The following is a 15,872-nucleotide window of genomic DNA, read 5'->3' on the forward strand; positions in this document are numbered from 1 at the left end:
GCATGTAACAAAAGTATGCAAAACGGTTTCCAATGGAAAGTCCAAAAGAAGTCAAGCAGGATTTAATCCTTTTTATACCTCTAAGACGGTAAAAAAAAAGTTGTAATAATTTTAATAAATTTCTCAAAAAGTGTGACTTCAGAGCCCTAAATCTTTTCACAGATGAAGAAATGTTTACCCAAATTTTGTTTGGATTAAATTTTAACAAACAGGAAGGCATACAGTATCAAATCTTATGAAAAACAGGTAGGATTCCAAAGTCAAATGTAGCCTGATGCAACTTAAAATGGTTTGAAGCAAACTCAGATTGAATTTACATGATCCACCATCCCAAAGCAGCACTTCTGTAGACCACTTAAATGAGAAGCGACCTCTTTATGTTTTTACATATTTTTTTGCCAAAAATCTTGTATTTTGGCCCTTGTACAATATGTGGGTTTATAGCTCTAATTTGATTTTAATATACTCAAATATCAATGCTTAATACTCTAATGATATATATATATATACACACACAAGGTACTTAAATACTTAACATACTCAAATGTATCTCAAAGTTTGATTTAGTATACTTACTGATAGAAAGTTCAGTTTGTGTTTTAATAAGCTCTGCCTATTTAAGGCAACACTAGCACAATTTATGGTTCCCATTTAGGATTAAATATCCCAACTGATATAGCAGCTTTCATTCCATCATCCCATTTGGACTGTGAAGCTTGAACTGTGAATTCTCTGAGGTTTTTTACATTGTTACTTAGATTTTAATTAATCAAAATCTCAAAATTAATCATAAACACTATCTGGTTGTCTAAAACCTTTTTACCCCACAAATGCTGCCTTTGCTGGGGGAAAGAAAGAGACACAGATCTAGCCACCAGGGATGGTTAAGTCTGACATGCTGCAGAGTTCCACAGGGGTGTCATGAAGTAGCTGCACACAGTTGTAATTCAGCAGTGGCAGCGGGCTTCTGGACTGAGATTGGGATGTGGGATGTAGGCTACTGTGGTAACAGGGAGCCCTGAGTGCAGCAGAGCTCAGGGACAGCATGTCGGTGAATACACTGAATCCTTTGGAGAGAATAGCCTAGTGGGTACTTTTAGGAAACTAATTCATATTTTGCTTCCTTCCTACCTCTGTTTTATGTACTGCCCTTATTTCTGACATACCAAGGTGATTACCCTGCAGACAGCATAGCCGTAGGGTAGAGGTATATTAAAACACACTAGCTTTAGGGACCTACAGTGCAGAGATCTTGTCTGAGCTTCTTTTATGGCAGGGGTGGGGGGGAGCACTTCTGGGATGCAATTAATCTGTCCTGTTTTAGGCATCAGGCTATGGAGAGGATGTACTGTACCTCAGAATACCTCCTTCTGAACGACTAGCTCAGGCATCGAGTTCTCCATTAGCTCAGATGGATCCTACTCAGGGAATCAGCAGGAATGTTGTTAAGACTTGAGGGACTTGAAGATGTTGAGGCAACTGCAATCCCAGCTCAGAAAGGTTCACTGCTAATATCTGTGAGATTCTTCTACACTAACTACAGGGTTATTGTTTTTTCCAGAAAAGTTGAGCCTAAATTAGCTCTCAGCACTCCTGAATGTGCAGTCGGGTACTTATTCAAACCAGTGCCTTCTTGTTAATTGGAGCCAGTGAGAAGGAGGCAATGGGGCTCTTGCCCCCATCCTTCTTACTGTACTGGGATGGTCTGCATTTAATTCTCATGGCATGAGCAGGCTTGTAAGACTTGAGGTCTGACTCAGGCTGATTAACCCAGAAGACACCTTGGCTTACAGAGAAAGCTGTCCAAAACTGGCCATTACAAAGTAAAACCTGCAATTTTGTAGGGATAAACAGCTTACAGTTCCTTTCCCAAACCTTTCATGTCAAGGACATCTGCAGACTTTGGGCTATTTCCCCTCTCAGTCATGGCCTCTTCAAGAGTCAGATGTGTAGAAATGAAATAGTTGACTTGGCTTCTTTTGAGGGAACATTGTCAGTTCCATCAGTTATTATTGTCATTATCACTGAAGGTATAATTGATTTTCTTCTTTTAACCCACCCAAATGACTCCTTGAAAATGTGACTGCTTATTGTCCTGCTGTTGCCTTGAAGATCTATTTACTGCAAAACCAGAGTCTTTCTCTTCTGTTACTATCAACCTGGAAAAGGAAAACGAGAAGAAAGCAAAGGATGACAAAAGAAAGATAAATATTTCCCGTAAAAATAAGCCAAGATTGACTTGCACTGATTTACAGTAACGGTTGGTCTCTAAGATTTGTTTCCTTTGTTAGTGATAACATATAGAAAAACAAGTACAGTATGGCCTGGAAATATGAGAGAGTTAACAAAAATTCATGGTACTGTCTCCATTAGGGTTCACTTTGCGCTACTGCATGTGATTATACAATTTATTTGATTGTCTGTAACTGCCCCTTTGGAGCCACAGCATTGCATTTTCAGGTGCAAATCTATCTGATATTAGTGGATTATTGATTGAGCAGTGTTCTTCAGAGTCATTAAATCCTACTAACAAGGTTTTTCTTTAATTGGTGGATCACTGACCTAGTAGACCGTTGCCTAATTTTGGTTTCAGTACTGGACAGGTTTCCCAAGTTTCATCTTCACATGTAAGTTAATAGATCATAGTCCCAATAGGGAATAGTATTATAGACTGTACTAGTACATTTACTCACACTAGAAATAGTTTCATATGGCCATGAAACCCACTGATTTTAGTAGAATTATTTGCAAGGTAAAGTGTAATTCGATATGAGTAAGAATATGAATGTAAAAAGAACAGGCCTTCAGTATACATTCTGAAGTGTTATTGCAGTCCTTATCAGGTATATTATGTGTCACAAGATTGAGATGTCAGTCAGGAATGGGATTTGCAGACTGGCAACATATCACTAAAGACAGCAGAGCAGCTTACCTTATGCTTGCTGCATAAAGTCAGTAGAAAAAACCAAGAAAAGATGTATGTGGATTCCTGTCCTTTGCAGGACGATTCCCCTCCTGGTCTGTTGGGAAAGTGCTGCATTTCCTCACCTCAGAATAAAACCGAAGGCCTGGACTCTGATGAGTTTTGTGTGCGTTTCGCCAGTGGCTGATGATGCAGTCTCACCTTTCCTTTTATCACAGTAATGCTTATTCTCATATTAGGGACACGATAAGAGGAACCTTGCTATGTTCTCTAAGGTTTAGTGAAGGAAGGAAAGCCTGGTTTGTGCCCTCTTTGCTGCCATCCTATCGAGTCTTCTTACCCCAGTCCTGTTGCTCAGGCAATGGAGGAATGGCAGCTGAAGGTGCAATAATATGAGTAGTGCCAAGGCCCTGAGACCGTCATACACAGTCACCTCATCCAGATATTTCTCTGACAACCCTTAGTGTTTTGAGTGCTGTTCACAGTCCATCTTGACCACACCACCTGAGCTGGAACAAAAAAAAAAAAAAGTGTGTCTGTCTGGGTATTTATGATTAAGATATGGCAAAATAATTAAAATAATGTTTTTATGTTTTAATCACATATCCATTCTGAGGATGCATTGCTTTTTTGAAGTAAGATGAGGAACACCATTTCTAGAAAAGCCTGCTTGTCCTCGTGCATATACAGATACACATGAAAGCACCATAATATATTTTCCTCTGTTTACCCTGGAGCAGCTCAAGCTGTACATTTCTGAATCCAGGCTAAATTTGCTTCACTGACACAAGAAAAAAGCCAAAGGAAATCTCTTTTTCCCTACTCATTAGATATGTTTATTTCCCCTTTCCTATCATCCTGCCTGTCCCCAAGTCTCCCAGAGATTAGTCGAATTTATTTTGTATTCGCTGCTTTCCCATAAAAAGGTAATACCAATGCAACTGCAGGATGGTTTTTTTGTCCCTTTGTAGAACAGGGTAAACTCTCACTACATTTCAGAATGTACCAGGCCCATTGCACAGACAGCTAAAAAAGCATGTCTGCCATTTGGGTGTGTTTGTGGGGGCAACTGGATTAAAAAAAGGGAGTAAGTACAATATGAAAATCTGAACCTCGGCCTGAGAATTGCAGGTATTGATGTACATCCATGCAAAGACGTTTTTACTTTAAAGCCCCTTGTATAGCTCTGAGGCAGGACACCAAGTTTTAACATTTTTAACTGTTCATTAAAGATGTCTGAAATTCTGATACCTAAAATTTTAAGGCAATTGGAGGGAGTTTCTTAGCATCTAAAGTGTAATGTAGGTTGAGAAACATCTTGATTTCTTTTAAGTTGTAATTGTAAGTGAATTCCAACAACTGGAAGTAAAGTTGAGCCTAACGTGCACCTTCCTTGATTTTGTAAAGTTTCCACCTGTACCTTAAGTTATTTAATCTCTTAAATTTCCACACACACTCAGTTGAAACTCTGCCCAGTGTGGTGATCTAGCAAAAATGTTGAGTTTGCAATGTCCACTACAGGCAAATGAATTTTTGCGTGGTGTGGTTCAGGATTGATTACAAAAGCAAAACATACTAAAAGCACCTACCTATCTGATGGCTTCCCTACTTTTATTTTAGCATTTTCTGGGGGCACAAAGGGAACCCTAGCAGATTGTGCAACTTCTTTCAATATTTCTCCCTTGCATCCTTTTCACTGGAAAGAGAATTTCTCGAATTGAATGAAAAGAGGGCACGAACTGAAGGCATTTATAAACACAAACAGAGCCAGACTAGAAAAATGGGTCCTTCTGCCGTCACGTCTGACTCCTCTGTCTGAATGGCTTGGCTTATCCCCTGGAACCAAGTTAACCTCAACTTTGCAGTGTGTAGTAAATAGCTCTAAAATACTTCAGTGTGGAAATGAATCTAATTAATGCTCTCTGTTAAACACGAGAAATATAAGGCTTGGAAAAGCTATGTTGTATTTCAGTGGGGAAGATGCATTTGCATCCAACACTCTTTTTCTTTTATTTTTAAAAGTTACCTTCCTGTAATTGCAGACTAGTTTAGAGCTAAGATAGGAGCATCTTAACAATAATGGGCACTTTTTTAACAGATTATTGCCAAAAGTGCATTCTTTATTCCAGGGAGACGCTGTAATAGATACCAGTGCTTTAGTAATGATACAAGCAATCTGAAAGCTATTATAGTTTCTTTTATAGTAACTTAATCTTCATATTGTTTTATATGTCTGGAATTTTAATAGTGTTTTTAATTTATGAAGAGAAGTATATTACATATTACTAGTTACATGGGAATATGAGCTAAATAACAGACCATTGAACTATACTCTTACAAACAAATATTTTGAAGTACTTAAACGAGCATAAGGAATGGAACAAAAATTAAAACATGTTGTAGAGATATAATAGCATCTTTTATTGAATGAGCCCAGAAGCATCTATTCTGGACTGTTACTGGTTTTAATGCACATATTGAACTTCTAAAGAAAAAGGGGAAAGAACATGGGTACTTTTAGACTGCTATTTAAAAATAAATATTTTATTTAAAATAAATGTATTTACCTAATTAATAAATGTATTTGCATTATTGATTGCAAATAAACACAAATTCCCATGTAATTTTTTAATGCCAGCGAAACGAATTAATTAATATAAACACTTGATTATAAGTAGAATGTAAGCGCCTATGTAGATTCTTGAAGCCAATGCAAAAATGAAGTATTTTTTCCTATTAGTTCATTGCCATTTTTAATATGTATAGAAATGTTCACAGTTGACAAGGAATATAGTGAACTGTGCTCAGACTTGTAAGAGCGATATCGTAACACTTTGCTAAGCAGTGAATTACAGAGAGATATGATCAGCGTAGCAATTTAGTGGTTGTAATGCTATTAAAAGTAGGGATTTTAAATAAAGAGAACCAGTTCACTGTTTTGAAAAAAGTAATATTCTACTTTAAACTGTCATTCTGTGTTTCTGACTCGCAATTAGATATTTCTAAAATGTCAGTCCCAGATTCTGTTGTGACCGTCATCATAATAAAATGTGACAGCAAAGATATTATATCAATACTTTTCCCATAATTAGCATTAAAGATCTCTCAAGGGTTAAGCACAAAGGTTTTCCACTGGATGGACTGCAAGCCTTGTGCCTTTAAAATCTTTTAATATAGCCGAGACTGGTGACAACCAGGAGACAAATCTATGAACAAACCCGTTTGGAGAGAATAGTTTTGTGGTGTGTGATGTATGTTACGTAAATGAGCTTATTAGGACTCTCATCTATTTTATTATTGGTGCCCAATTTAATAGAGGCATTTAAAAAACAATATTTCTGCCTGACTCCTTGAAATGAAGAAGATACATTGATATAATTGAGAGCAAATGATTGCATGTTGTGCCATTTAATCATGTCATTTTTCAATTGCTGTTTTTTGCACTTCACTGCATACTTATAGAATATTTAGCTTCAGTATAGATTAAGTCCCACAGTATGCAACTGAGTAGGGTTCCCATATTAGGTGACATTTCCTTTTAACCTTGAAATCAGCTAAAGCACACAGGTTTGGCAATACTTTTCTAAAAGATGACAAGTCATCATTCATTTCCTATCTTTGTCATTTAGCTTTTTATTTTGAAGAATTACTTTCTTCCTAATATTTTTTGAGGAATTATTGGTTTTCTTTTTCATTCAGAAACGCAAATTATTTTCACTACGTATCCTGTAAGAATGGAATTTGAAGTACAGAGATGCACCACCTCGGCAAGAGAAGTTCCAGCAGGCATTGCCATTTCACAGAGAACACTGAAAACTACATTTTACCCAACATTTGCGAGCGTACCGTTTCCTGTTTTCCCTTTATTGATGTATTAGTGCTGTTAGCCATGACACTTTAAAGTTTTACATTAGCACTTTTGAAGTCCTGCATTAGCCAAAAATCAGACTTTAAAATGCAAATTACAGGGTTTTTTTAAGAGTGTCAGTTTGATTGTTTTACTCAGAAGGGTAACTTCCATTCTCAGATTTTGCCTTAATTTCTGCTTAGGGTTGTTGTACTAAATAACAACAGTTCCATCTTCATTTCATCTTCCATCAGGCAACAACTGATGCAATTGGAAGTGTGTCATTCCCTCCCTCACACACCCACGTCCTGTAGCAAGGAGAATGAGTAAGACTTTAACAGACCAAGGTTAGACAGAAACGTCCTCTTAGGTCTGGTCATTCCAGATTTATCTGTAGTCAAGATTCTTTCATTTTCCTAAAAACACCCAGTATTGTTTGTAGACAGAAGCACAATGTAAGCCTAGAAATAGCATTTGTCTCAGTATACCTTGGCATTTCTTCTGAACCTGAAAGCGCGAAGAAAATTCCTCTGTGTAAGTTACCATTTGTCATCTTCCAACTACTTTCAAAGCTCTGGGCATCTCAACATGAACCTTTCTTATTCCTAATTGTAGAGTAAAAGCAAGAAAGATGGAAATGGTTGAAAGAACCTCAGATCCCATAAAAATTAATTCTCCAAACAATATGTAATAAATGATGCTACAAAAATCATATCTCAACATTTTACATGGTGATTATATGTGGATTACGTGGATTTAAGTGAACTAATCTTGAACTGACTTCTAAACTATTAAGCATAAGTATTCCCACTGAATTCACTGAGCACCTTAGTACTTTTAAATGGTTAATTTAAAACACTTGCTGAAGAACCTTGACGTAGCAGTGCTTCAAGGGGCCAGGTCATCTACGGTGCTATGTGAGGAAGCTGGCTTCCCATCCATGTCCTTCAGTTGGGCAGAGCAGGCAGCGCAGTGCAGCTCGGGGGCTGGTACACTGCAGGAAAGCTGCGGGATGGAGGGGACTGGGGCTTGAGGGACTTGAATATTCCTCAGCTTCCCACCTTTCCGTGCTTCCCATATGCTCTGGCACTGCCTAAAGCAGCACACGTGTTTCTGGTCATATGCTGTTCACTTAGGAGTCACGCAGCTATGCAGAGCACCTTCTGTTCAGATCATGGCTAGTTCCATCCCCATAGGTAGTGCCATTAGCCCATGGCTTGGAAAGAGTGTTTGATGTCATTTGACTCAGCAGGGGCTTTTCCAGATGATTTAAGGCATGGTATTAACAAGCTGTGAAAGTAGTTTCAGCTAGGCCTTTTTAGCTATGCGGGTGATAACTTCAAAGCACTGAAAATAGGAGTAGGCAGAGGGAAGAAAAATCTTCCAAGATTCTAGCAACGGGGACAGGAATCCTCAGTATGGGAAACCACGACTCGTAATAACATTATAATGAATAACACCTCGATGTTATCAGAGTATCTGTTGCAAAGCAAAGGACTCAGGCACAAAGTCAAGTTCATACACGGCAGCTGTGGTTACTGTGTATACTCTTTGCCTGCAGCAAAAAAGTCAAATACATTAATTTAAGTCTCACTGCAAATGGTTTAAGTGAATGTGTTTCTCCCACATTTGCAAAGATTTGGATTGTATTTACAGTTACCACAGCTCAACGGACACATGATAGTGTGAGGAGCCACAATCGAAAGCATCTGATCTCTTAATCTATACTTCATCAACGGTTCTGCACACACAGGAGACTAAGTGAACCTAAGTGATGCTCCTCAGCCCACTGTAAGATCATGTCCTAGTTTCCTAAACCGAGTACCCAGTAGCTTCATATAGCGGCTGTAGACCATCGGGTTCAAGCCTTAGTAGAGACACTCATAATCTTTCTTTTTTTTGTCTTTTTTTTTTTTTTAATTATTCATCATGATTTATAGCTATTAATTCACAATGTAGACTATACTTTGCAAATAATTAAAGTAACCTTGGGCCTGGAAGCATACCTTGCATGTATAACTGCCGTATTGAGAGGTTTTTATACAGGCATGCCATTTTAACAATAACAGAACATGGATGAATATAGAAACACTGTGAGATGTTGCATCATAGAATACAGGCAATTATTGTGTCCCTTTAGGACACTGTATTCCAGACCCTAATACTGCTTAAATTCATTATTGCTAGTGCTGTTATCCAGGGTTTAAAGATGTCTTTACATGATTAAGTTCTCTGGCTTTTAAAGTATTGTTGCTGTAGCCAACTCTTTCAACACACTGTTAGACACAAGCACTTCATTCTTATCCTGTTTAATATTAACCATAATATCATGTAATAAAATTGAAACAAAAGTGCCATAGGCCTAATTGTACTGTCACAGCCATGTAAATCAGAAATAGCTTTGGTAAAGCTACTGTTATTATGCTGGTGTAAAATTGACGTAAATTAGAAATGACTTGGATGCTGTAGCTCTGCTTTCAGATAACACAATGTAAAGGCTTCACTTAAACTCCTGTATAATGGCTTATGAATGAAATACTCCTCACCTCATCATATTATATGGTATTGTATGCACACCACCCCACCCCCCCCGATATTTATAAGGGATGACATAATCTGATAGATCAAGGTAAGTTAATGCTGTGGGGCCAAATTCTGAACTGTATTGGCTTCCATGAAGTTAATGCAGATCTACGTAGATTTGACTGCCATCAGCATGTAACTTACCATCACTTCCATAAAGCTGAATTGCTTAGCAGCCATGAACTGTAAAATAAGAACCCTGACATAATCTTTAGGTAGATTTTTTCGGGTTGGGTTGGGGTTTTTTGGGTGTGACGTTAGGCTAAGGAACAGCATTACAAAGGAAATGTGCCAGACACGGTGGTTACATCAAGAGCTATGAAAGAAACTAGTAATGAAGTCTAGGAAAATAAATAAGGGCAAGTTCAGGAAACATAAGTGAAAATGCAGCTCTGGTATAAATTGAATAATAAAATTCCTGGTCATATTTTGCCATAAATAGTGGTTTGGGAATTTGTCATTCACCTTATTTAAAATTCAGAAACATTAAAGATACAGGGTTCTCTCATTATAGAAGTAATAGAATTCTAGCTATTACAGAGTTAGGGTAATTTAAATAGCTATAGAATGCATTATATCGATAAGTGGAACATCTGTATGAAATGTCCACCTGCTAATATACTACTCAGTGTACTTTACAATGAAATTGCACTTAATCATTTTAAGATGTCTTCTAATGAAGCCTTATCAGGATTAACATTTTGAACACAAATACTTTTAAGCATTAAAACTTCTGCTTTAAATGAGATTGCATTGTCTTGTTTACTCTTGTTGATTAATAAGCAATCTATTAACTGTTAGAACGGCCCAATTGTGCCAGTGAAAGTAGATTAGTAATTCAGCTATGTCTGTGGGTTTAATCATCATTTCTCTTGAAGGCTTTGAATAAAAAAATCACTTGCACACTATCCATAGTCAAAGAAAAGATAATATTTTTAGATGTGTATACCAATGTTTTCCTTCAGACTTTCAACTTGGTATTATTGATCAAGAACATAGAGCAGCAAAAAACTTCTTTGAGGAACAACATTTCTAAGTATAAATTCCAATTTTTAATAAAAAAAGTGATATGAAAATCTGGAACCTGAATCCACTTTTTACAGAATGTTATTATTTTGCTAGTAAAATTCAGGAGGGCAGGTCCTGATTTTTTATCAGTTAATTCTTGTGAACAGCTTTGAGAGGTGTGGTGGCTTTTTTTGTTTGCTTATTATGATTAACTGGGGAAGCTTAAAGGCAAATACCCTGTCTTCAAAAAAGATGATAGTTCAGATTTTCTCATGGGGTCATGCACTTTCATCTGTGGCATCCCACAGAGGGAAACAGATGTTGGCAAGTTACAATTTAAATTATTTGGAAAGCTCCCACGTGTGGAGCACAGTCCTGTTAAACTCAGAGGTAGCACAGGCCTGTGATAACAGCTGAATACTTGAACCATGCAATGCTATAAAAGTATAGGGCCTCAGAAGCTGGGCTGAAGTAGTCATCCACAGATGTGCTTGTGCCTTCTGTGCCCTAGCTTCATAGATATTTATTATTATTAAGACAAGTTCAGAGTTAATAAAATCCTGATTTGATGTTGAATGATGGTAGAGTGCGATTGTGGATAAAACCATGCTCAAAACCACCCCATGCCATTAACTGCTTCTGGGTGGTAGCTCCCTCTTTAGCTTAGGCATGTAGGATGCATTATTTATACTGCTGTTCAATAAGATTCTCAGTGTAGTTACTCGAGTTTCTGGCATAGAACCAACATATCCTGGCTCCCATCAATATTCAGCAATATTAGGGCTTAGCAATTGTGTCCTGTCATGCAGTTCACGTCAGACCACATTCATGGTAGCGCTGGAATCAGTATGATAAAATAAATGCAGTGAATTACTCATCTTTAAAAAGGATACAGTTATGACACTATTCCTACATTTACTTGAATATGGAACTACCCTGGTAATATTTTATGATAACAAAAACATCTGTAAAGAATTTTATACTGAATTTTCTCCTTCCTTAAGGTTTCTCCTCTGACAGGGTACATATGACCCATAATTCCTATTTTTCTAGAAAAATACACATTCTCATTGCATGACTACAGTTCTTTCCCCCTGTTTTTTCCTGAAGAATTTCTGAAGCTGATTACTGTCCCGGTAACTCATTTCAGATGTGTCGCAGCTGAATGAAAAAAAGGGAAGAAAAAACCAGTCTACACCATAAAACTTTCAACATTATTGAGACAGTTAGCTATGTATGGCATTTGTTTGAAGACCGAAAGTAGCTTTACTCCTTCTGTGCTGTTAAAATTAAGACTGAGTTTATCTGAAAATAAACCACTAAGCTTTGAGAATTCATGGAAAAGCTGAAAAAACTATTGTAAGACAGAGACTGGGCACTATTAAATATCAGAAAATAGTTAATGTTTTAATTTGCAAAGTATTCCACATGGATATCTGTTGTTTATCTATCCTGCAGTCTCTATGCTGTGAGATCAAACAGAGACGTCGTGGGGTAGCCTCTGTGTTGCGATTATGCCAGCACCTCCTGGATGACCAGGAGACCTGCAACCTAAATGCAGATCACCAGTCTATGCAGCTGATAATCGTAAACCTGGAGAGAAGATGGGAAGCCATTGTCATGCAAGCTGTCCAGTGGCAAACAAGGTTACAGAAGAGATTGGAAGAAGACTCGGTGAGTAATGGTTGCTTTAGAAAGATCTCATGTGGTTTCATTCTTCACGAGAGACACATTTTCAGTGCAAGACAAACACATTCATCTCGGTGTTTTCTTCTGATGGAAGATGCCATTCCTAGTCTTTACTGCCAACAGGTGAAGCTTTACTTTTTCAGAAAGTTTTGTATTCTGTGGACGGAAATGATTAATAAGGTAAACTTAAAGTATATGTATTCTGTTTGCTGGATATTTAATCTCGTCTGATCCTGTCAAGTAACAAAAAAAAATCTTCTTGTGTTGCCAAATTGCTCACTGCCTAACAGAACTGGGCCCAGAGATATATTCCACCAATGGTAAATATATTTTGGAAAAAGTATTTTCTGTGTAAGTAAGACTGATTTTAATTAGCATCCCAGCAGTAGATGTGTATTTCACATAGAATTCCATGGGTATGTGATTAATATACAATTCTGTGTTATTTGAATATAAGCAAAATGCATTAATTTGCTTTTATCTCAGGGAAATGATTCCTAAGAGGCACAAGAGCACTCTGCTTAAACCATCCATTAAGTGGCATAAATTAGACAGGTTTTCTACAGCAAAAAACTATATTACAAAGCAGTATCTACATTAAAACAATAAACCATAGGGGGAACAAAATAATCCCTACTGTAAAACCGTTGACTGTAATGGATGAATTGGCTCAGCATGTTTCGTGCTACTATCATAACGCTGAAGTCTGTGTACTGCAGCTACATTGGCAACAATGATAACCCCGTGTAGTGCATACACTGCAGAGCCTTGATGAGATTTGAGAACAAGTGACATATATTTAGCTTACATAATTTTTTAGGCTTATATCAAACACATAAAAGGAAAAAATGCTTGACACTTACATGCTTCCTAACAATTATCTGACTAACAGTGAAATACTACTTTTGACTTCTTTTCGTTAAAGTTGCTTTACAAAAATAACAGAAGCTGTAATTCTCTTGTTAAGTTATAGTAGTGTAGTATGAAGATATACAAGACATTGTCCAGAAACCCTAGCAGTTCCTGCGTGAAAATACTCTTAGTTTATACAGGCCAAAAAATGGTGAGTTAGTGAGGAGGGTGCTGTGGACGAGTGAACTGTTGAAGGTAATAATAATCTGTTGCTTGCCTGCCTTTATCAAATGTTACAAAGTAGGAGTGCTTCTCTGCCTGTTTGGTTTATTGGCTTCTTTGTCTCAGGTGCTGAGATAGAAATGGGACCTGAGAAAGGAACAAGTTTGAACAGACTTCCATGACAAGTCAAAAGGGGCATGTCTGTGTATGAGGCAACATGGAAGGAAGTCATAATTGAAAAGCAGATGTGTCATTATTTAATAAATATGGGAGTAGTTGACTGACAATGTAAGAAGTGTAGATAATTGAGGAGAGTCAGTTAACCCCTCAAAAATTTGAGCTGGTTGGAAAAAGTGTAAAAATTATGAAGCTAAGTGTGATTGTACGAAGGTACAGAGAAAAGATTGTTTACAGCCTTTCCTTATATATCTATGTGCAGAGAGGGAAGCATCAACTAGAGCAGAATGCTATGGGAAACAGCCAAGGAGATCAAGCAAGGGCTTTTACTATATGACCAGCAGAAAAAGGTCAAATCTTAACGATACTAAGATTCATCTCATAGAGCTAGTGAGAGCTGTAGGTGTCACAACTGATGCAGATTACCAGAGGGAGAACAGTCATACTGACTGAGCACGAAGAACAGAGGAGATCTGGAGAGGACAGATCAAGAGTTCAATTTTTTCTGTGCTTAGTTTATGTTGATGGATACTAAGTAGGAGATAGTTAAGAGACAGGCAGAAGAGTGGGGTTAGGAGCAAAGGAGTTTACTTGAGTTCTCAGTCCAGAGATGGAAAGTGCAGATATAAGAATGCATATTATCATCCAAAAGGGAGAAAGGGAAGCAGGTAAGGAAAAAGGCTTGTTCAAGTCTAGTGAAAAGCAGATGAAGGAAGAACAATTAACAAAAAACACTCAGAAGGTGGAAGCAAGACAGGTGTCCTGGGGGGATTACAGAGAAATTGTTTGAGCAGCCAGGGATCAGGTTAGGAAACCTAAAGCCCTGATGGAATTAAATCTGGCCAGGGACATCAAGGACAACAAGTAAAGCTTCAATAGTTGCATCAGTGATAAAAGGAAGACTGGAGAAAATGTGAGCCCTTTCTGGAAGGAAACAGGAGACGTGGTTACCTGAGGTATGGAGAAGGCTGAAGTGCTCAACAACTTTTTCACCTTGCTCTTCACCAGCAAGTGCTCCAGCCACACCATCCAAGTCATAGAAGGTAAAGGCAGGGACTGGGAGAATGAAAAACCACCCACTGCAGGAGAAGATCAGACTTGAGACCATCTAAGGAACCTGGAGGTGCACAAGCCCGTGGGACCTGATGAGATGCATCTGCGGCTCCTGAGAGAACTGGCAGATAAAGTGGCTAAGCCTCTATCCATTATATTTGAGAAGTCATGGCAGTTTGGTGAAGTTCTCACTGCCTGGAAAAGGGGAAACAGAACCCCCGTTTTTAAAAAGGGAAAAAAAGGAAGACCCAGGGGACTACAGGCCAGACAGTCTCATCTCTGTGCCCAGCAAGATCATGGAGAAGATCGTCCGGGAAACTATGCTGAGGGACATGGAAAATAAGAACATGATTGGTGGCAGCCAACATGGTTTAACTCAGGGCAACTTGTGCCTGACAAATTCGATGGTGTTCTGTGATGGGGTTACAGCATTGGTGGATAAGGGAAGAGGAAATGCTGTCATCTACCTGGACTCATGCAAAGCACTTGACACTGTCCCACATGACATCCATGTATCTAAACTGGAGAGGCATAGGTTTGATGGCTGGACCACTCGGTGGATAAGGAATTGGCTGGATGGACACACTCAAAGACTTGTGGTCAACAGCTCAATGTCCAAGTGGAGACCGGTGACGACTGGCATTCCTCAGGGGTCAGTATTGGGACAGGCGCTGTTTAACATCTTTGTCAGCAGCATGGGCACTGGGACTGGGTGCACCCTCAGCAAGTTTGCTGACGACACCAAGCTGTGTGGTGCAGCTGACACACCGGAGGGAAGGGACACCATCCAGAGGGACCTTGACAGTTTTGAGAGGTGGGTCCGTGCAAACCTCATGAAGTTCAGCGAGGCCAAGTGCAAAGTGCTGCACATGGGTCAGGGCAATCCCAAGCACAAATACAGGCTGGGCGGAGAATGGATTGGGAGCACCCTGAGGAAAAAGAACTTGGGGGCGTTGACAGATGAGAAACTCAACAGGACCCACCAATGTGAGCTTGCAGCCCAGAAGGCCAACCTTATCCTGGACTGCATCAGCAGAAGCGTGACCAGAGGTTCAAGGAAGGTGATTCTGCCCCTCTACTCCACTCTCGTGAGACCCCACGTGCAGTACCGCATTCAGCTCTGGGGCCTCCTACATAAGAAGGACATGGACCTGTTGGAGCAAGCGCAGAGGAAGGCCGTGAAGATTATCAGAGGACTGGAGCACCTCTCCTGTGAAGACAGGCTGAGAGAGTCGGGGTTGTTGAGCCTGGATAGGAGAAGGCTTCAGGGACACCTTACAGCCACCTTCTGGTACCTAAAAGGGGCTTATGAGAAAGATAGGGACAGACTTTTTAGTAGGACCTGTAGTGTAGGACAAGGGGTAATGGTTTTAAACTGAAAGAGGGTAGATTTAGACTAGATATTAGGAAGCAATTCTTTACTGTGAGGGTGGTGAGACACTGGCACAGGTTGCCCAGAGAAGCTGTGGGTGCCCCAACCCTGGCAGAGTCCAAGGCCAGGCTGGATGGGGCTGGGAG

At 39.0% G+C, this 15,872-nt stretch overlaps 1 protein-coding gene across 2 annotated transcripts in view; it reads left to right on the forward strand.

The window, feature by feature from the left end:
- Positions 1-15,872, forward strand: part of AKAP6 (A-kinase anchoring protein 6) — a 287,788-nt gene that overhangs the window by 243,251 nt on the left and 28,665 nt on the right. For both annotated transcript variants that reach the window (XM_040602103.1, XM_040602104.1), the window contains exon 12: positions 11,820-12,035. In XM_040602103.1, coding sequence (XP_040458037.1) covers positions 11,820-12,035 — 216 coding nt within the window. The remainder of the gene's footprint in view (positions 1-11,819; positions 12,036-15,872) is intronic.

The sequence above is a fragment of the Falco naumanni genome, chromosome 7, assembly GCF_017639655.2.
Source record: "Falco naumanni isolate bFalNau1 chromosome 7, bFalNau1.pat, whole genome shotgun sequence".
Lineage (NCBI taxonomy): Eukaryota > Metazoa > Chordata > Aves > Falconiformes > Falconidae > Falco > Falco naumanni.